The sequence below is a fragment of the Corvus hawaiiensis genome, chromosome 1 (assembly GCF_020740725.1).
Source record: "Corvus hawaiiensis isolate bCorHaw1 chromosome 1, bCorHaw1.pri.cur, whole genome shotgun sequence".
Classification (NCBI taxonomy): Eukaryota; Metazoa; Chordata; class Aves; order Passeriformes; family Corvidae; genus Corvus; species Corvus hawaiiensis.
In genome coordinates this window covers 55,803,451-55,825,293 of record NC_063213.1, presented here as the reverse complement: position 1 = coordinate 55,825,293, position 21,843 = coordinate 55,803,451, and the positions used below count along the sequence as shown (strand labels likewise).

Sequence of the window (21,843 nt, the reverse complement as noted above, 5' to 3'; positions counted from 1 at the left end):
AACCCCACGCTTTCTGCATCTACACTGCTTATAGTAACAGCAGTAATTTGGGTAAGTTCTGAGCTGCACTCATGGTCATAAATGCACCTTGCAGACTTGTCCTCAGACTTAACATAGTTACATTGCAGAATGAGACAAGCTGAAGTAAATACGTTTCAGTTGGATGAAAAGTCTCACTTTTTCATCAACAAATAAACAGATGAAGAAGAGTATCTGTGGTCTTCAATGACTGCAGGAAATATATATTTCATAAGATTGTTAAGAATTATTAATGAGCAACAGTGCAAAAAGTGACAAAAATATTCTAGCTAGAGAAGATGTTATAAAGTGTTTAAGTTGCTTCTTCAAGTGTAAAATGCATGTGAAATGAACACAAAGAAACTGGAGCACTAACAGGAATATTTTAACAAACAAGAAGGTTTGTTCACAGAAAGAAGGCTATGAAAATTCTTGTCTTTTTGAAAGAGGCATGAGCAAAAAATAATGCATCCATGAGAATTTTTCATTTATGGAGCAAACGAATCCCTACTACAACCAGAACTGGGGGGGTTGGTTTGTTTGGATTTTTGTTGTTGTCATTGTTTTAGTTTGGTTTTGTTGGGGTTTTTCTGGAAATACATAACCAAGTAACTACCCATCTGTATACTTGGTACCTTTTCTCTCTCCCTCTCCCTGAGAGAATAAATCTGAGCACTTTAAAATAGTGCTTTTATTATTTAAAAAGAATACTGAGAAAGTGAACAAATCAACAGACAGACTTGAATAGAAAAGAAGTATGGGCTATATGTTGGCAGATAGTAAAGACATTGGTTGGATAGAAATGGGATATACATTGAATATATAGTAACAGCACACATCAGAATAATACTTAGAACTCACATTTTGTACTTACATTACATTATGTTTGCATACTGCTTTAAGTTCATCAGTTTTTCAGATAACATTTCAAAATAAAACTTTGTTTGCAATGTGTAGACTTCCTGGGTTTTTTTCAAATGTTTCTCTTCTCTTTTTTCTCCACAAAATTATTTTTTCACATATTATTAAATGAATAATCAAATTCAGTGATTTGCAGAATTTCCAGATTAGGGTTTTTTTGGATGACAGGGAAATGAAAGGTTAGTGAAATGAAAATTGGACTTTTTATGTGTTCAAAACCCAGACAATTAATTATTATTATTTACTCATTCAGTTAATTTTTTTTTTTTTTTTAAAAAGGGGGGGGGGACGACGACGACGACACTCTTTCTGGTTTTTTTTTTTTTTGGCTAGTCCTAATGAAAAGAGTTCTGCTGCATCTGAGGGAACCTGTCTAGTACAGTATGTACTTCATCATGCACCCAAGGCTTGATAAATGCTCACTCTTTATTTCCCATATTCATTTCCCATCTTCATGTGACTATATAGTGCACACATTTCCTAAGTTTTAGATTTGTTTATGCAGTTTATATATGGTTACTTTATTCTGTGGAAATGTCTTTCCCGTGACCGCCTGCCCTGCTCCAGGCCTGCCGGGCTTGGTGGCAGCTTCCCAGCCCCACCACTGGTGAGGGATTGGATTCGGAGCCCAGATTTCCTGCCCAGCTCAGGTAGCTGCTTGTGGAGGAGCAGAATTTCCCTTTTGCAAATCTTAGCAAAGTTTGATTTCAGCAATCATTTCATCCATCCCCCAAGCCCAGGTAAATCTGTGGGGGTCGACCTCTTAACCCAGGCAAATAGCTATAGGATGAGAGGACGCAGTCTTAAGATGCACCACGGTGAGTTTAGGTTGAACATTGGGAAGAATTTCTTCAGAGAAAAGGTGATTAGGGGCTTCCCGGGGATGTCGTGGAGTCACCATGGAAGTGTTTAAGGAAAGCCTGGATGTCTTTCCTTAAACTTAGTGACATGGTCCAATTGACATGGGGGTGTTCGGTCATAGGTTGGACCCGATGATCGCAGGGGTCTTTTCCAACATAATTGATTCTGTGATTCTGTGAGTATGTCAGCTTGCTTGTACAGTTACCCGCGTTAAGAGGGAGTGAGCGTCTCCCAAACCGGAATGACCATTTCCTTGTCAACACAAGAGTGACAAGTGTTTAAAAATCGCATTATTTGGAAGAAGCCCTCCCTGTTCAGTGCCAGTTACGGACCGTGTGCGGCACGGACCCTCGCCCAGCTACTCATTCACGGAGCACAGTCCCCACGGGTTCTCCGCCTCGCCGCCGCCTCCTCAGCCGCGGAGCTCGGGCTGAGCGCAGAGGGATCCGGTGGGATCCACCGGGAGCCACCACATCCCCCCCGGCGCCGCGGGGCGGGGAGGCGAGCACTGGGGCCGCCCGCTGGCGGCCGAGGGGAAGCGGCGGCGCTAGGAGAGAGGCCCCGGCCCCGCCCCGGCGGTCGCGGGGTGTGGGGCTGCTCGCGGCGGCGGGGACGGCGGCAGCGGCAGGGTCCGCGTTGGCCGCCGGCGGGGACCCAGTGCTGCCCCGCCGCGCCCGCCCGCCCCATCGCACGCTGTTGTCATGGAGGAGCCAAGATGGCGGCGCTGGCCTACACCGGGGGCAAACGGGAGATCAACTACTACTTCAGCGTGAGGAGCGCCAAGGCGCTGGCGCTGGGGGCCGTCCTGCTCCTCACCGCCTGTCACGCCGCCTCCCGCCGCTACCGAGGTGAGGGGGCGGCCGCGGGCGCTCCGTGGGGGGCCGCTGCTGCCGGGCCGGGGAGGCGGAGCCCCGGTAGAGCCCCGGCGGAGCTCGGGAACCGTGGCCGTGTAGGGAGAGCGGTGGGTCCCTCCGCCCGAGGCAGCCGCGGCGGTGTGGGCAGCGTGGCGCGGCGGCTCGCTAGCTGCCGCGGGACGCGACCCTGGGGGACAGCGGCGGGGACCCGGCCCGCGGGGCCCTGCGGGCCCGGCTTGGGGGTCGCCGCAGGCCCCGGCGGTCGGGCGAGGCCCCTCGGAGTGAAAGGGGCGAGTGAGGCTGGCGGGGCTGTGGCGATGCGGTGTTTGCACCGAGAGCGCGCCGCAGCTCCGGGGACCCGGCCTGCGGCAGGTGAAGCTGCAGGGGTAAAGGGTGACTTCTTCCCTGTCACTCGTTCCCGTACGGCATGATTAATGACTAATTACCTGGCAATTAGTGGTTAAAGTCTTAATTGGTACGAGATTTGGTATATGTTGTTTCACTCTTTGAACCATCGCCTCAAACATAACGAAACCAGCCGCTTTGGTGGATGAAGCGAAGTAAAGAGCTGTTTGGTTTCACGTGTTGTCGGTGGCTGTGGACAAGCTCTGGGGACCGAGCGAGCGCAGCTGTGGCCGTGACCGGCTGCGCCCGGGCGCACCTCGGTTATGGGCGCTGGGAGCTCTGCTCGTTCCTCCTCGCTAGGGCTGTTTTGGCCGTGAAGCAGAGAGTCTTGGCACGATCCGTAAATGCAAATGGAGCTGCTGAAGGAAATATTTACTTGTTTCTGTGTCACGCTAAAAAACGTGGTATATTTTTGTGGGTAAATTAAAAAGTTGATCTGTAGGGAGGTCACTCAGGCTTTGTTGTAGGACAACTGGTGTCGTGTTCTAACACCTGCTGCCAGCATTCATGGTAAACAAGGCTGAGACAATTCATTGTGGAAATGGGAAACGGAGTAGGGATCTTTATGTATACAATTCCCTAGATTTCACCCTCTAGCTGGCATGTCAGTTAAGTCTGATAAACCGACTAGTATTAAATTGGAAGACATGGAAGCCTTTACTGAATTCTAGTGTAGCTCAAGCATGAGGTAATTGAACTTGCCTGTTGTGCAGTGTTCCTTAAGGCACAAGAGTGTCACAAAACTAGACAGGAGGAGAGTGGCAGACTTTTAAAGAGGTGTTGGAAGACTAAGAAAATAGGGACTGCCATATCAAGCAGGTTACAAGGAAAATAAAATATGCATAATTTCAGTATATTCTGGGAGAGCTAAGAAAGGGAGTGAGTCTCAGATTGCAAAATGGTGAGAATCTGCTGGCCTTTATGTAAATTGATATGGTCTGTATGAATTGTTACAAACATTTCAAGTTTTTTCGCCTAAGGCTTTTAGTTTCTTGAAGCAATTAGAGGGTAAGGGAGAGGTTTTCCCATAACTGTTTAAAAGGTAGGAGGACATGGAGTCATAGTGAAAACAGAGTTCCCAATTTGGGCTTCTGTGAACATACAATGTTTAAAAGAGAAGTTTAGAAAAGGAGGGTGGAAAAATTACAGCAGATGAACTTTTAGGATGGATAAAAGCAGAGGTGCTTTTATCGAAGAAATCATTCTGCAAACCTTCAGTGATATCGAACAGTTGAAATTTAGCAAATGCCACAATACTTTTGACAATTAATGAAAAAAACAGAGGTTTTCACTGATAGTGCACAGCTAAAGCTGACTGGCACCTCACTTACTCTCAGTGGTGTTGGTCACCCACTCTTAGTAGTGGGATAATAGAACTTGGAAAGCATGTACAAAAGAGCAGCACAAATGGCAGAAGAATAAAACAGCTTCTCTACAGGAAATAATGAAATAGAATAAAACTCTGTAGCCTGGACAGAAACCTGTTAATGATCTCAAATATTAGGAATTATTGGGGGAAGGTAAATTGATTGTTACTGTGCTGCAACAGAAAACATATCAACTGAAAAATGAAATTAGCAGGCAATACATTTAAAGTGATAGCAAGAAAGGACTTTCTTTTCCACACAAGATATTTTATACCAAGATTTTATACCAGAAATATCCCAAAAAGGGTTATTCTAGTTTCCAGAGGGCGGATGAGGTGGTGCTGCAAACAGGTTCAAGGTTGCCAGGCTGTGAAAGCCAGGCCATGTCACTGAAGGGATTGCTGTGTTTGTTGTGCTTTTATCCTTTCCCTTTTGTCTGATTGTCATTACATGTAAAGGTTTTATCTAATTTTGGCCTCAGCCATGCAAGTACATGTAATAGATAGGAGCAGCCCAGTGTACTTCCCAGTCAAACTTGCCTGTATAAAATTTGCTTGTATGAAAAGATGCTGAACTGGGGTTGTGAAAGGTCAGATTCATGTTCAAGAAGACTGTGTTAGGGGTCACCTACAATTTTTTGCAAAAGAATGTGAATTAAGAGAAGGTACAAACTGTCTTTAACTTGTGAAGAGTTAAGTGGATTGAATGTTTACATACTATCCTGTGAAGTTAGTGCTGAGTGTTTTTCAGTTGTTCTATTTCAAAGGTACAGTCCTAAACATTTTTGGAAATAAGCTTTTATTTAAAAGTTTGCATTCTTAAGATCAGCAGTAGTAGACTCTGTTAAAAATGACATTTTTTAATTTTGAATAATAGAGAACAATTGAATTTCCAGCTCTTTGAAAAAGAGAGTATGCTTTTTAGAGAAAGCTTTGGGAAACTTCGTCTGCTCTGATGCTGAATGAAGATTTTGAGATTTCACAATTTCAATGGAATAACCACAATTTTGAGGAATGATAAATTAGAATAATGAGCATAATAAACTTCAGAGAAATTATGCACTTTGTATACCTATAATGTAGTGTATCTAAGTGAGCATAAAAGGGTAATGTGTTGGAAGGATAATTTACACAAAGAAAGAATTTTAAAAGAGTGGTCTGTGTTTTGTGTATACAATGGCGCTTGGAATTCTTTTTCTCAGGTTTTGGGGTTTTTTGGGGGTTGGGCTTTTTTGTTGTTTGGTTTTGTTTTGTTTTTTTTTTCTTTTAAGATCTCGTTGTTGGTTAAGAAGAGGTTGTGGTGTATTAAAATGAGCATGTTCTTTGGCTGCTGTTTCATCTGCTAAAGCCAGAGTTGAGCATTTCTGGAGGCACTGTCTGGTCTGTAACCTCCAGTTTACTTTCTTGGCTGCTGTTACAGTTTTGTTTTATTCCCCTCCCTCATCTTCTCCCCCTATTTTCTACTGTTATGTTTAAAGGAAGATATCAAACGTCAGTAATGCTCCTAATGAGTCTCAGGAGCTTTCTAATTATTGCTCAGGGCAATAATGAGATAATCAGTACCTGGAGTTGGGAAAGAAGGCATAACCCCTTGACATGAATTATTGTCTCTATGTTTAAAATATATACCATGTGTGATGTTTAGAATGTTACTTCAGTGAACATACTGTAGGATGATGAATTGATCTATTTATGGGCAATTATTGTGGTGGGAGTGCCATGGAGTACAGCGATGTGGGATATGCCCAGCCACTGCCCTGGAGGGATGTCTGCTGAGATAAGAGATTTCACAACCGCCCAGCAGGACTCCCTGGAAAGGACTTTTGAGTCATGATGAGGAAAAGTAGACCCACAATCCTTTGGGATACCCTATGCAGATCGTTCCGTAACCCATTGGTCTATCCCAGACCCTCTGTAACCCATTGGTCCCCTTGCTGATCCCCTGTATCCCTATAAAAGACCAATTTGCCTCTGTAGAGGGAGAGCCCGTCCCTGGCTTCCCTTCGCCGGAGGGGACCCACAATAAAGCTACCTTCGTGCGAAACCAGCCACACGGGCCTCTCGTCTCTCTCTGGTCTGGTTTGGCCTGGAGGCTGCCCTGCAGAGCTGAGCTGGAATCACGAGCTGATATCACTAAAGAGCTGACAGCCTCTGCAAGGGCCCCTCTGCCAGCAGCTGAGAGGAAGACACCGGGCCCCGGGAAGGCGATTCCTTTCAGGACCATCTCCCCGGACCGGTCATCTCTTCCTTGGTCACAGCCTCGGACCCCACCACCAGCTGTAATACAGCGATACCAAGCTTGGGTCATGACCTCAAGATAAGGACATCCTCCAGTCTTGAAAACTTGATTGAGAAAGAAGTTATAGCGGTCTACAAATCATGACAGACGTAAGTCCAAGCTGCCTTGTCCCATGGAAGAACCAGGGAGTGCCAAGTAAATCTAGTAGAAACCATATTTCAAATAAAGGCAGATGATTCTTCAAGCATCAGCTGTGGATGTAGAAAACTCTTGTAGAAGGATGCTGTGGGTGCTAAGAACTTGAAGACTGCATGTCCAGTTTAGTAAGTCCCTGGAATGAACACAGTTGGGACAATATTAGGCAAGAACGTGATGTTTACTTGCCCTCTTCTTATTCATCTCTGAGCATCTGCTTATGGCCCCTGTTGAAGGTGGAATACCAGGCTAGACTGACCATTGGTCTGACCATGAATAACTGTCCTTATTTCCTTATGCATCCTTCTCAGCAAGTTAATGGATGTCAGAGGGAGTCTGATTAGTCATAGGTATTCTTTTACATGGTTCACTCTTATATCACTTTGATACATCTCCTAGTTGTCATCATCTGCAAAGTGGAGGACTTTATATCAGGAATAACTCTCAGTCACCTCATTATCAAATTCATGTTGCTTTTGATTAGATCGGTTTTTTTATTATTCCTGACAGTTTCGTTTTTCATGCAACTTACTTGAAAGGATAGTTTACATGTAGAGTTTGCTACATGTAGAGTTTGCAAGTTTGAGGATCAGGGAAGTGTGTTGCTTGAAAACCAAAATATGAGTTGAGTGTAATGAAGAAACTGTTAGGTACGGGCAGTGGTACATTGTTTCTGTACGAGCTAGAACAAGTCCCTACCGTTTCATTCACAACCATTTCACTGTTTGTCAGTGCTTGGAAATGCCAAGTATGACAAAAATGTTGGAGAGCAACTTCTCTTGCAGTGAATGGTGTTCAGTTGTGTTTAGTTATAAGGCAGCAGAATCTGACATGGAGTTGGGAAGATAACAGTCACTGATTTCACAACTGAGATATTTGAAACTTAACATGACCTGAAACATCAGCACCTGTAAAGTGATTAATCTTAATTAGCATAAAACTTACTGACTGGAAAAGATAAATGCAGTTCAGAATGATCAGCAAATTGACATGTAAATATTTTTGGGATTTTTTTTGCATATTAACCCATGTGACCACGTGACCAAATGTCTTAAACAGGGAGATGTAACAGACTTTCTTCCAAATGTTGGGATGAGTTTTGTGTTCTATACAAGATGCTGTGCATGGTGATTCTGTGTAGAAGATTATTTTATTCAACAGTTGTATTCTTTAATTTCATATTAGCATATTCTGGTTAGTAGATTGCAGATAATAACCATAATCTGGTTAGTGGATTGGCAAATTTTAAAGGAAATGCCATTCTAAGTCACAACATCTTTCTGACAGCAGAAGTGGGATCACTAACATTTTGTGACTAGGGCTGGGATTTACAGAACAGTGTTGTATAATAAGTGAAAAGGCAACTTGCAGAAACTTGTACAAGATGTATTTACAATCAGTTAAATTTGTTTACTGCTGTTGATTATTTCAATTTCTGTTTCTCAAATATTGTCAGATGTCAGATTGTTTTTTATAACAGCAATGGGGCTATGTTTTACATTTCATGTGTCTGAATTCTAATCTTAATATAACATTTTAAAGGTGGTGATACATGTGAGTATCTTCTGTCCAGTGGGAGATTTCTTGGAGAAAAAGTATGGCAGCCTCACAGTTGTATGATGCATAAGTATAAAAATAGGTAAGGAAACTCACGTCTTCTGTTCACCTGGAAAGAAGAGTCATTTTTTGACTGCAGCTGTAGTAATTGTAGTGTCATTTCTTGTTCACTTTATTTTATACGTGTCAAATTGCAAGTAAAAATATCCTAAATAAAATTACCAATCACTTTTTTTCACCTCCTAGTAAGAGAAGTTTTGGGGGTTTTTTTGAATTATGCTGTATATTACCATTTTGAGACTACTATATTTGTAGTACACATAATAGGAAAACCTGCTTAGTTGTTTGCCTAATCACATTAGCAAGAGAGTTCATTTTCAATTCTATGCAAATTGCAATAAACTGTTTATTAACTCAGCATGTTTTTAAAAAAATTACCATGCCTTAGAGCTGGATATAATGTTTAGAATGATCTATATAGCTCTGTAGAATTTCAGAATACTTCTTTCTAAGATATATATTTTCTGTAACATTACTGTTACTGTTTTGTTTTACAGTGAAGCAAAAAATTGCCTCATAGACAAACATGTTGTGTTTATAGGAGATTCTAGAATTCGACAGCTGTTCTATTCATTTATAAAACTCATAAATCCTCAAGTCAAAGAAGAGGGAATTAAGGTGAGATAGCTTATTTTGGTGATTGATTTTTTTGTTTCTTTCTTCCCAATTTACCTTATAACTCTTGTCTAAACTTCAGGAAAGCAAATTATGCTGTTTGCTGGCCTAGCCATCAGGAAGGAGAAGCACAGAAAGGTCTTTTGAAGAAGAACAAGATTAGACCAAAATAATTGTTTGGTTACAGATGAGATAATTATGAATCTGAGAAGAGAACTAGGAAGCTCAGGAGAAAGCTTGCAGCAGCCTGGGAATAAATTAATGAAGCTGACTTGTCCCATGGCAATTTATGCTTCATATTTGGTTTCTTGATGAGAAAATGATTGCTCCTTTGTGTTTTTTTAAATAGTAGTAATTCATGCCCTATAATTTGTCAATTAAAATGTCAGTTAAATTGCTGATCTAATCTGTTCGTAAAAATCCTTGGGGCAATGACAGATTTCCAGGTCTAACTTGAAACTAAAAATAGCTTCAAGTCTTACCTTCTTCTTGATCACTGATGAAGAGCTGTCTGAATTTTATAAGGTGAAGTATGTAAACAGCCAGGTGGAAGGAGGAAGAAAAGATATAGCTGTATCATTTGTTGAACGTAATGTTGATTTCTTTTGCTATATCATACTTCTTGGGCAATATCTTCATAGATGTATGTATATATGTGATGGAAAAGACACCTTTCACTTTCAACAGTACATCAGATTTGTCAATTATTTAGTAATCCTGTCACTTAGAAGTGCAAGCTGGCATTGTGCGGCATTCAGCATGCAGTCACTTTCTCTTGTCAAAACAAGATGTTTGATTGATCCCAGAACTCTGTTTTTCCTAGTCAATTGGTTAGGTCACTCTTGCTGCCCAAAAATACTGGTGAGATGATAGAGTGTTATAATGGATTTTGAGTTGAGAGTATCTTTTGTCAAGTGTTATTGAAATCAAGATCTCAGTTTGAAGAAGTACACTTGTTCTTATGGACCTGGATTGAAATTAATACTGAATTTAGTAATTTTAAAGGAGGATTGTATATGCATATCTGACTCCTTCCTTTCTGGTTTCTTACAGTTTTCACTCAGAAAATTTAATAATGCATTCTAGATTTTATTTCTGCCTGAGTTTATTTTCTTTTATTCTTTAATTAAAACTGTGTTGCTTGTGTAAAGGAGGTGGGCAGATGAAAAGGAAGGCTGGAGGAAGGCAGTGTAAGAAAAGAAAGAGGAAAAAGGGAAAAGTCATAAGTATTTCTTGTGTTGGGAGGCTAAATTTAGGAAAAGATCCAATACCTTTGCAGCAGAGTGACCAGAAAGCATTTCAGACTTTGTTGGCTAGATTTCTTCCAGGAAAAATAACTGTTTTTTCGAGTAGCTTGTTTTATCAAGAAAGCAACATAAATATTTTGTGTGAGTACACTGACATGTTTATACAAGAAAAATCCTTTCCACTGAAGATAAACCTTTGGGTGAGAGCAAGTTAGCATAGGTATGTAAATATTTTCTTTTCATTCTAAAAGTTTTGCTTAGTTTTTATTGTTTTGGGTTTTTTTTGACAGCATGGAAATATCCCATTTGAAGATAAATCTGCTTCAATTAAAGTGGTAAGTTTTTATCTAGTGTTAAACTGCAAGCCATAATCATGTTATTATTTCATACAATGTAATTGAAATTGCAGTCAGAGCTGTAAAGTCAAAAGAAGGTTAAGACCATCAACATTCTTTGTAAATATTCTATGGATATTTCAGAGTGTACCGTAACATACTATATTTTGAGAGAATTTGGCATGGAGTACTTGTATTGTGGCTTAGTTTTGGGCATAAGCTCTGGAACTGTGTATAATTTTTCTTTTTGTCAGGTGTTATAATTTGGCCTTTCCAAGAATAGCTTTTGCCAGGAAGTTTACTCTTTTCATGCTGTAAGAATATGTATCTGGGTCTTCCTTGGATTGGTAATTGTAATTACCATTGAGTTTTCTATGCTATCTCAACAAGTATTCCTTGCACTGTTTTTTCATGGAGAAATAAGCACAATGTTGGTTATAGTGTGGATATTTAAAAAAAGAAAACAAACAAGGTACTTGAGGCTAGTTTTTCTGAAGGGCTCTGTTCTCCTCTGCCCTGGCAATGGAAATGCTGTCCTGAATAGCTTTCTTTGCTTCCCATGACAGCTATCAGCAGTGCTGGGATTGTGCTAGTCATGTATTTATTTATGCCCTGAAGAAAACTCATTCTCTATTCACCAAAACCAAAGAAGCAGCGTGTTTGCTGAGTTGTCTGAATGTGAATTTTCAGTATTTGTTTGTATACATGTTTAAGATTTTGGGTACAGAATAACATTTTAGGGTGTAAGCCCATGGCAGTTTAAGCATGTGCTAACCAACTCTGTTGGCCTTCACAGTATGTTCCTGTGTTTGTGCTGAGTTATAACTAGCACTGGTAAGCTGTGGAGTGGGTTGTTTCAGGAGTCAGTCAGCCAAAAAGTTACTTTGTAGGATTCAAAAAGTTACTTTTTGTTCAGGTCTGATGTGGCTCATCATGTGGTTATCTGAATGATGGAAAAGATGACGCAGGACACAAGACAGGACAAAGAGGCTGATGCAGTGTGATTTGCATTGACCTAACCTGACAGGATCACATCTTCAAAACTCCTTAAGTCTTGGAAGGTGCCTAACCACTGAGATTTGAGATGGCAGGTCTGGGCTTCTGGGAGATGTCTAGGTAGTTAAGAATATATTCCCAGTCTGCTGCTTCCTTGTTTTGATGAAGTGTTGCTCTTCGACATTATTGGCATGGTAGCTGAATTTCCACATTCAGACTGGCTGTGACCCAGGAATCTATATGTGGAAAATACTTGACCAACAAAAGAAAAAATTACTGGGAACAAGTGGAGAGTTTAATTTTGCCCTTTCTAGTCATCACAGTGACTCTTCTGTCCTTTAGCCACTGCAGAGGACTGCATGGTTGCTCACAGGTTCCACAGCCAAATAATGAATTGACAGTACTCAAGTGAACTACCAAAATGTAACAATCCAGAGGAGTGTTTCTGCTAATGGTGTTTCAACATTCTGCGTTACAAAATTTCCTCACAATAGTTTCTGCACGTGTAGTCCCTGCCATTTCATTTCAACATGTATTTTTAGACTATCCAATAGTGCTGTCCTAAGGAGTAACTAAGTGCTAGGAAGTCATGGCTTTAGCTGGGAGACATAATAGCACTAGTCTAGACTGTCCTAGATGAAAGTTGAGCACTGCTCCTGGCATCTAAAAGAATGCTCGTAGGTAATGTGTTTAATAGCCATGACACTATTAGATTTAAACAGCTGATAATTTATGAAGTTGTAAGGTAAATTGCTAGGTTTTGGTTTTGTTTGAAAATTATGATTTCATGCTATCAATTATTTTAAGCTTTGGAACAAAGAAAACCTGCTGGTAAAAATGTGGAAAATTGAGCAAAAAGCAAGTTCTAGTAAGTTATAGATGTGACCTTGGATTTATCCCTGATTGCATTGGAAACCCAAGGACATCCTATTTGGCAGACACTAAAAGATTACCTTCTTGGTGAAATTCCGACTCCTGAACTACAAATAAAAATTTGTTTCTCACGTGGGAAAAGTTTTGAGGGTTTGTTGGCTTTTTCTCCCCTTGTTTTTCTTTGCTTTCTGTTTTCCATGCGGGAGTAAGATGTCAGGCTTTTAATGCTAACTATAAGGAGATCACACTCTGAGCCAAATGTTTTTCCTTTACAGTTGAATTGATGGCAATTCGTTTGGTTTTTTTGCATTTGTTGTTTTAGTCTACTGATTGTCTTTTAAGCTTGCAGAGAAACTCTTCCTTTATTTTACAGGATTTTCTGTGGTATCCAGAAGTTAATGGCTCTATGAGGCAGCGTATCAAATCTTGGACTGAGGTTTGTTTTAAGAGATCTAAAATTTGACTTCAGAGTAGTGAAAAGGGGATGTTTACTGGTGTATATGTTTCTGGGTATCTCCTGGTCTTCCAAGGATGGTATCACTCAGACCAAAAAAGCCCTAAGCAAACTACAAAACCCCTACTTTCTAGGAGCAAGTTAATTTATCCTGTTAAGAGCTAAAAGAATTTCAGTCGGGTTTGGCATTTTACTTCCTCTGTGGCTGCAATGACTCCACTTCAATGTGGCCAAATATTTTGATCCTTATGGGTTATTCCAACTTGAGATATACTATGATTCGATGATTTTGTATATATGATAATTTGAGTGTTTCAGAGTGATGGTCAAAGGTAATTTGCAAAATCAAGAATTCCTTGATTTTATTTGTTTTCAATATCTCCCTCAATTAGCATACTAATTATTTTACATGTTTCAGTTATGATGCAGGTTGTCATGTTATTCTGTATGTAACTCTGACAACAAGTAATATGTTTACAGATTGGCAAATAATTTTTTTTTATTTCTTCCTTAGTTGACCTTTCAATAGCCTGGAGTTATTTAGTAGTAGCGCACTGTGATTCTTGTGGGACTATTTTTTTGCTATCCTATTGATCATTCTTGCACAACACTTTCCATCAGGATAGCTGAAGTTATCATTTGGTTTTCTTTTTCTGTGGTTTCTACAAAAACTGAGAGCTGCTAGTTTTCCTTGCTATGCCAGGGTAAAACTGGTACTGAGGTGTTCAGGACTGTTTGTTTCTGTATGCTCTTGTGTTTGAGTACGCTGGCCCTTGTCCTTGTCCTACCTAGAACTGTCAGACCCCTGGGGTAGCAATGGTCAGTGCAGCAGCTCTAACAGATGTTTGACAATGCTGAGACTGAGATAAAAAGTTCAATAGTGTTTACAGTTTACTTGATGACCTTAGGAATAGATGTTTAAATAGCTTTTAAAGAGAACTTATGCTGCTAAACTGATCATGATTGTAGATGCTTATTGATACTTCAGGCTTTTGTAGATTCTATTATGTGAAAATTCAGGTATCTGTTCTCTGTAATATATCCGCAGTCTACTCTTTTGTAACCATTAGCTGATGGACAAGTGAGTCACAGTTAATTAAGTATGAGTCTTAATAATAAGTATAATTTACGATTATTTTCAAACTAATTCCTTTTTATTTTTGTGTCTTAGGGTTCTGTGGCAAAACCTCATATAATTGTAGTAGGAGCTGCCACGGTAAGTTATACATGTATGGGGGATTTTAGTAAAGAAGGAAGTTCTTGTAGGATAACTTTAATATTCTCAAGTTGGTTACATGATCAAATTGTTAAACCCAGTTTATAATAAAATACCTGTTTTCAGTGAATGTGCTGTTACAAAAAGTAGTTTTAAAATATCAGGTGTACTTTATTATAGCTGTGTGATGTACAGTACTTGCTTTTGTCAGCAATACTGGTTAATAAACATTAATTCGCTTTAACATAGCTAATAAAGTTTTTAATTAAAAGCAGATTATTAATTTCAAAAGTTAAATAAAGTATTTGTATACTAACTGAGGTGTATTTTTAATACACCTTTTGCACTCACAAAATTCTACTTTTGAGCATGGCCTGATCTGGGATGGTCTCTTTGACTGCACTTATTTCTTTTATATATATATAGAGAGAGAGAGAGAGAGAGAGAGAGGTAAAAATCATAATTTTACATGGATAATTCAACAACCAAACAGATCAGAGTTCTGGAATCTTGTTCCACTGGAAGATTCCACCACGGCTGTGCACTGCAACATCACAGAAAACAGGGCTGACAAGGACCAGAAGAGGTGTCCTAACCCATCAGTTTGTCACCAGGCAGGATAGTTTCTACCTGTGTTGCACTTGACAAGAGTCAACCAATTCTTCAAAACTTCCAGGGATGGAATTCAACAGCCTCCCCTAAGTAGTCTGTTCTAGTAATACAGTCAAGTCAAACAAATGCTCATCTCATTATTTCCACATTTAATGTCCCTTACTTCCATATATTTGGGAATTGGAATTTGAAAGGAATTAGCTATTATATTTTCATACCAGCTGAAATGTAAAGGAGGGGGAGAAATGTGTTGCATTTTAAACAAAATCCTTCAAAAGCAGTTTGGTTCAGAGACATTGAGGCACTCTACCAATCTGGAAATTTCTGGGCATGCCCATCTAAGGAGGAATTCCCTCAGTTTTAAGGGGAGGCCGTGTGTGTATGTAGACCTCCATACATTTCCTGAGGGATCAAAAATTCTCCTTTTCCTTTAGTTGAACCCCTAAGTTCCCTTCCTCTATAGAATCCACACAAATATTTGAGTTTTAGGAATCGTAGTAAGCCTAGAATATCTTTTCTCAGTCTTAGAATGTAGCATTTATTACTAGGATGAGTCATTGTATTTCATACAGAAAATACCATTATATATGGATAATGTTCTGGCATGCAGAAGCTCAGGTTGCAAAACTACAGGACGCTTAGCTAAGTAATTCCCTTTACTCATATGTATACATTAGCCGTAGCTTGTTGCCTTTTGTGGACAGCAGGAGATACAAACTAACAGTATGCAGGGGAGGCTCTGCTCTTTTTAACACTTGTATATTTATACAAAACATTTAATATGATATCCAAAGTTGGACAAAGATAAACATCCCCTATTTTAAGGGACTTCCAAAAAACTAGAAGCTTCAAAAATCAGACACATCAGCAACCTCACCATAGCTGACACTGGTGTGGTAACCTGCCAGTAGATTAAAACTGGTGTGTGCTCTTGGACTTAGCAGCATTTTGAAATTTACCTGTCTTTAACCTAGCTCTTGAGTTTGTCTTTGGCCTGGACATGTCTGCCTTAAGATGTCAACTGCATAACAGTTTATAAATAGAAGTGAAGTCTTAAAAGCTGGAGGAACTCCAGCTCATACAAAAGTCAGTTGCTTGCTTATTTTGGGAAAAGGAGCTTCTCTGAGAATGTCACTACAGTGCTCTGATTCTTAATTCCTGACTTCCTCTTGTATGGAACGCTGCTTTAACTAACTGTCTGTTAAATTCTGTTGGTGTTTCAAAAGTAAGTATTTAGCTGCTGGGAGAAACTGCTGCTTTTTTTCCAGTGTGAGTTCTCAGAGCAGCTGTCTGTTATTTGGTTTCATGAAGTATTAATTTATATTGAATAATATTTTCAAGAAGTGCATTAATCAGTGTACTTGTCTTATAATTAAATTTTTATGTAGATATTTAGAAATAACTAGAGTGCGCTAAATTTAGGCTAATTGTTTTGGTTTTGCTTTTTTTAGTTTTGGCTACATCAGTATAGATACAGTAACACTTTAAAAAATGCTACATGCATTTTTCATACAGTGTGGGAAATAATTTTCAAAAGTTAGGAGGAATTCTTGTGTGGCTGTAGCATTCTCCCTGTCATTTCCTATAGAAGATTAAACCAGAAATTAAAATGGCTTTCTTTTCCCCTCCTTTTTTTTGTCCCAGTGGATATCTGCAAAACAGATGGAAATATTGGAACTTGATACCACCATCAAGTTTTGTTTGCAGGCATCTCTTGCTGTGGTCAGTTTTTCTAGAGTAGAATTGACTGAACTGGCCATGATTTTTCAGTAACAAGACTGGCTTTGCTACTTCATCATTGGATAAAGCCAAGAGACTTTGAATTAAAACATCTTGTGTCATTTAATTTCTGAAAAGCCAAATATACACATAAGTTGAATGTTAAATACTCTGTTTGTAGATGATGTGATTGAATGTAATTATCTGTCTGGACAGCTGCTTAGTCCAAAAGAATTTTTTTTAGCACTTTTGAATAGGACACTGAAGAAATCTAGCTGTATAGAAATAATGAAAAATAGCTACTAACGGAGCAAGGGAATCAATTAAGACTCCTCAGACATACAGGTTCTGAATCTATTTCTTTGTTTCTCCAGTGGTCTATCAAGATTCACAATGGCAGCAACGAAGCCCTTGCACAATATAAAATCAATATCACTTCAATTGCACCTCTTTTGGAAAAATTAGCAATAAGTAGCGATGTTTACTGGGTCTTACAAGGTAAAGTAGTGAACAGTAGGTAACAATTTGTGCCGTCACTGTCTGTTGAATCATTATGTTGAAGGATATGGAAAACTTAATCCCTACTGCTTACTTGCAGACTGAAAAAGGTGTTGTTTGAACCTCAGTCTGTCCTTTCTTGCAGTTTTAACTAAGCTGATACCTAAATAGCTGTTACTAGTGATAGAGATTTCAAAGCTCTGGCAGGAAAAACTTGCACTATGAACTCTTAATTCTTTGTTAGCTTACTCTCAGACTCAACATGCCAGGTCTATTCTCCCTATGCTGTGCTCCATACATACCTCCTGGGAGTCAAGAGCACAAGTGCATGCAACAGCAGTATTCCTGTGGTTTTGTTCAATTGAATTTTCAGATTATATTAATTATAGGAGAGGTTGAACAGGTGCATCCTCTGTGTGTGTCTGGAATGAATAGACGCAGTCCTGAGAGTATAGAGAATTTAAGTCTCTAGAATGAAACTTGTTTCTCTACCCTGTGATGAGAAATCATGGCTCACAATGAGTCAGTGAGATTTTTATTACGGCACCAAGCTTACATTGTTTTGCTTTTCTTCAATAAAACTAAAATATTTCCCTGAAACTGAAAAATGAGCTCATAGGTAGAATTTTCTCCTGGTTCCTCTGTCACAGAACACGGCATTTTAGATTATCATCACCTTAGTTAGAAACATAGGCAGATTTTGAGCAACATACCCAGCTGTACCCTTACAGTCACATCCAAGTGCCTATCAAAGGTGGTTCTAGAGGTAAATCTGAATAAACAAATCAATCTTCTCCCATTCCTTTCAAAACCATGTTTATTTATACCAGAAGCAATTGACTGTCAGACATGTCCCACCATCCTCTTGCTAAGGATCTAGTCCATTTAGGTAATCTCTGAGCATCTTAATGGCCCAAATGGGAAGAGAAGCAGTCTGTACACAGAGTTGTCTAGACATTGGTTATCCAAACATAGGCATGAGGTAGCTAAAGTAAATCAACCTGCATCTCACAGAATGTGTCACAGCAACAGCTTTTCACAGGAACCTAATGACCTCCAGCTGACCTTTTGATCTAGAACCCCATATCACTTTATTTTAAGCTTTACATGATTTCTGAAGCCTGTAGGCAATTAAGTCGACCCTTTTTTCTGTAAAACTGAGATTCTGCCATCAGTTAAACTGGAATCAGTAGGAGCAAGTGGAATATGTTTGTGGCCTATGACTTAGGAGAAACAAGCTGGTTTTTTCCCACAGAAACTAGAGGGTTTGAGAAAGTTATTTATTTTTTTTCGTATGTCTGTTCTGGTGCCTGTCTTCTGCCCTTTTTCCTTTAGAGTCTTCTCTTGGGAGGTTCTGTTGCTGAGAGAAAGCATAAGCAGCTCTGAACTCCAGCATTATGTGCTTTTCCTGGATTCAGAAAATTAAGCAAGCATTCATGTCTGGCCAGAGCTTTCTAACCTACAAGTCCATATGCATTAATAGGGAATGGTGATAAGAACATTTCATCGTAAACAACTCTAGTAATTGTAGCAGTCGTTTATTCCTGTACATTTTTTCTGTACAATTAAACAATTGTGACCTCTTAAATGAAAGTAGCCTGTGCAACTTGAGCTAAGGAAGCTCTTTGACAAGTAGAAGACTAATGTGTTCATTCTTTGTCCTTGCAAATTCAGATCCTGTTTATGAAGATATGCTGAGTGAAAATCGGAAAATGATCACTAATGAGAAAATAGATGCTTATAATGAAGCAGCTGTTCGGATTCTGAACAGCAGCTCCCGAAATTCCAAAGCTAAAGTTAAAGTGTTCAGTGTATCAAAATTGATAGCACAAGAAACTATCATGAAGTCTGCAGATGGCCTGCATCTCCCTGAATCAAGCAGAGATACAGTAAGTGTTTTTATCACTGGTCAACATTAAAAGTATTAATAGTAAAAGAAGATCTGAAATGAATGTTCTGAAATTGCAAACAATATGGGTGTAATGAGAACTGCATTCGTCAGGGAATTTTGTTCCCCAGTGGGTGGGAGTGCAGTCAGTTTTATAGGCATTTTAAAAAAAATAGCAAACGCAATAGTGCGTAACTATTTTAAAATAGCTGTTAATCCACTAGATCTTTTAGAACCTGAGTGTAAACTTCATGTTTTCCTGTGTGTGAGTGAGTTAAGGTGGTAATGACTTGTAAAGCAGTCCTAAGAAGTAAGTCTTAAATTTTCCCCTTTGTGTCCAGAAAATTTGGTTTGGTAAGGAGTATGAAGAAGACAACAAACAGTATAGACCTTCCTGGTTGTATGGAGTGCCTCTGACTTTATTTCTTCTCTTTTACTAACCAATATATATATGCATGCAGTGAGCCCCTCTGAGCTTTTCAGTCTGCCCTTTATTTGAAAGAGCTCTCCCATCATGTCACTTTTGGTTCCATTCCTTTGCAGGTTTCAATTGCTTGAAAGTACTGGATGAACTAAATGTCACCTTACCACATGTTTCAGTCTCACTGTCATGTTTTAGAGACTTGCCTTACTGTACCCTTTTAGGACCATAGCTAGCGAGCTATTTTTCATTTATAGACCTTCTGCATCCAGTAGAGAGAATCCTCCTGTTCTAAGATTAGGCATTTTTGCTTACCTCTAGAAGCTCAAGTATTTTTTGTTTGGAAGAGGTGTTTTGACTGGACTACTGAATGCAACTGGGTATATAGTGGGAGATTTTATCTTTGTAATGATAAGGGAGAATTGCATGTTTTATGTCAGTGCGTGATGCAGAAGAAAATTTCCTTTGATGGAAATGTTAACTTTTTTATTAGAAATTTAATACCAAAACTGCTTATTTTTTTTACAGAATGCAATGATACTTATGAATGTCTACTGCAATAAAATAATGAAGCCCATTGATGGCTCCTGCTGCCAGCCTCAGCCTCCTCTCACTCTGATACAGAAGATAGCTTTCTGTTTCTTTACTTTGTCCATTATTGGATATTTAATTATCAGCTTAATTCATCGGAATAATTATCGGAAGAACAAATCATGCACTGATTTGGAAAGTGGAGAGGAGAAGAAACCTGCCATCAGCACACCTAACATTTCTACTTTAGAGATGCTCTTACAATGCTTTTGCAAACTTGGTCTAATCATGACCTATTTTTATCTGTGTGACAGAGCAAATCTTTTCATGAAGGAAAATAAATTTTACACGCATTCATCTTTCTTCATACCAATCGTCTATATCTTGGTTTTGGGGGTATTTTATACTGAAAATACCAAAGAGGTAATGATCACCTTGACGTCCTGCTTAAAATGTTGTTTCCCAATTTGTATGTGAAATAACCAATTGCTAAGTATTTAAAATTAATTTTTCAAAGTCAGTAGAACTCATCTGCAAAAAATGCCTTCTCAAGCAGTATAATGTTTGCATAGAATTAGATGCAAAGGCCTTTTGAAGCCATATGGATGTGACCGCTTTAGTCATTCACACTCTTTCAAACTGGAATTCATCAGAGCTCAGCTGTAAGAGAGTGTAAATCATGCTAAATCTGTGTCCACTAGACAAGACTTTTACAGTTGAGATCATTTACCCATAAAGTGGTTTATTGTTTTGAACCTTTTCTCCTCATTTTGTGGATGTTCGTTGTTCTTTTTGGAATAGCAACACTCTTGTTTTGTTTTGCATTAGACTAAAGTGTTAAATAGAGAACAGACTGATGAATGGAAGGGCTGGATGCAACTTGTTATTTTGATTTATCATATCTCTGGAGCAAGCACTGTAAGTGATTTGAATTTTTTTTTTTTTAGTGGGAATGCAATTTGGGTATGTTGTTTCAAAAGAAAAATAGTGTAAATGGGCATTAGAACTGAATAGAATGAATAAGTAATGCTGTTGTTCCAGAAGTTTTAAACATGGCATTAGCAGAGTTAGTTTTTCTCTCTGAGTGTAGATTTGATTGATAAAAACATTATATATGTTACTTGACCAGTGAAAAAATGCATTTGTTTCCTCTGTGTGGAATATTACATTAACTTATTTTTAATTGCTAGCAACTTGAAACTGCTGAAGGTGAGCTTTCAAGGCGCCCATCTTCAGTCTCTCATAACTAGTAATAGAATATGGCAAGTGTAGAGCAATAAAGAGGAGAAATTGATTTTAACATCAGAGGTTGGGACACCAAAAGAGCTTAGTAAGAAATAGGGCAGTGTACCACAGTGTTTCTTTTCTAAGTTCTATGTGATTTACTGTGATGCAGAAATAGCTTAAAATAGAGGGGGAAAGGAAAGCCCAAACATTTACATGGCCATTTATGAAAGGTACTTTATTTTTCTCAACAGTTTTTGCCTGTGTACATGCACATTCGAGTTCTGGTTGCTGCATATCTGTTTCAAACAGGTTATGGGCACTTCTCATATTTTTGGATAAAAGGGGACTTTGGTGTATACAGAGTGTGTCAGGTAAGGATATCTGCCTACTATTTTTATAAATAAATTTGTTCAGATAGCAAAATATCCATAATATATCCATACTTTCTAAATAATGTGATATCAGATCACTTAACCAAGGTTTAAACAATAAAAATGGCTGTTAGTTGGTAGTGTTTATCTAATACAAACTTAAACCATATAAATTATATTTACAATGTAAAAAATGCAAGTATGTACACTCAAATATCAAGACAAGTATTTTCTAATAGCAATGGAGTTTCCATTGCATTAGCAATTTACAATATATAGCAATACATGAGTAATGAGCCAGGTGGGCTTTCAAAGACAGTGTATTGAAGCCTACATTTATTAATAAAGAAAAATAATTTTCACA

General features: G+C 38.9%; 1 protein-coding gene across 2 annotated transcripts in view; it reads left to right on the top strand.

The window, feature by feature from the left end:
• Positions 1-2,388: 2,388 nt before the first annotated feature.
• CASD1 (CAS1 domain containing 1) overlaps positions 2,389-21,843 on the top strand; it is a 29,238-nt gene continuing 9,783 nt past the window's right edge. The window contains exons 1-11 of one of the 2 annotated variants that reach the window (XM_048305261.1): positions 2,389-2,648; positions 8,402-8,498; positions 8,974-9,094; positions 10,629-10,673; positions 12,916-12,978; positions 14,168-14,212; positions 16,918-17,041; positions 18,716-18,930; positions 19,879-20,304; positions 20,710-20,799; positions 21,360-21,479. In XM_048305261.1, the coding sequence (XP_048161218.1) occupies positions 2,516-2,648; positions 8,402-8,498; positions 8,974-9,094; positions 10,629-10,673; positions 12,916-12,978; positions 14,168-14,212; positions 16,918-17,041; positions 18,716-18,930; positions 19,879-20,304; positions 20,710-20,799; positions 21,360-21,479 (1,479 nt within the window). In that variant the 5' untranslated portion in view covers positions 2,389-2,515. Of the gene's footprint in view, positions 2,649-6,655; positions 6,814-8,401; positions 8,499-8,973; positions 9,095-10,628; positions 10,674-12,915; positions 12,979-14,167; positions 14,213-16,917; positions 17,042-18,715; positions 18,931-19,878; positions 20,305-20,709; positions 20,800-21,359; positions 21,480-21,843 lie in introns of those variants that run through there. The other variant, XM_048305264.1, reaches the window with a different exon arrangement.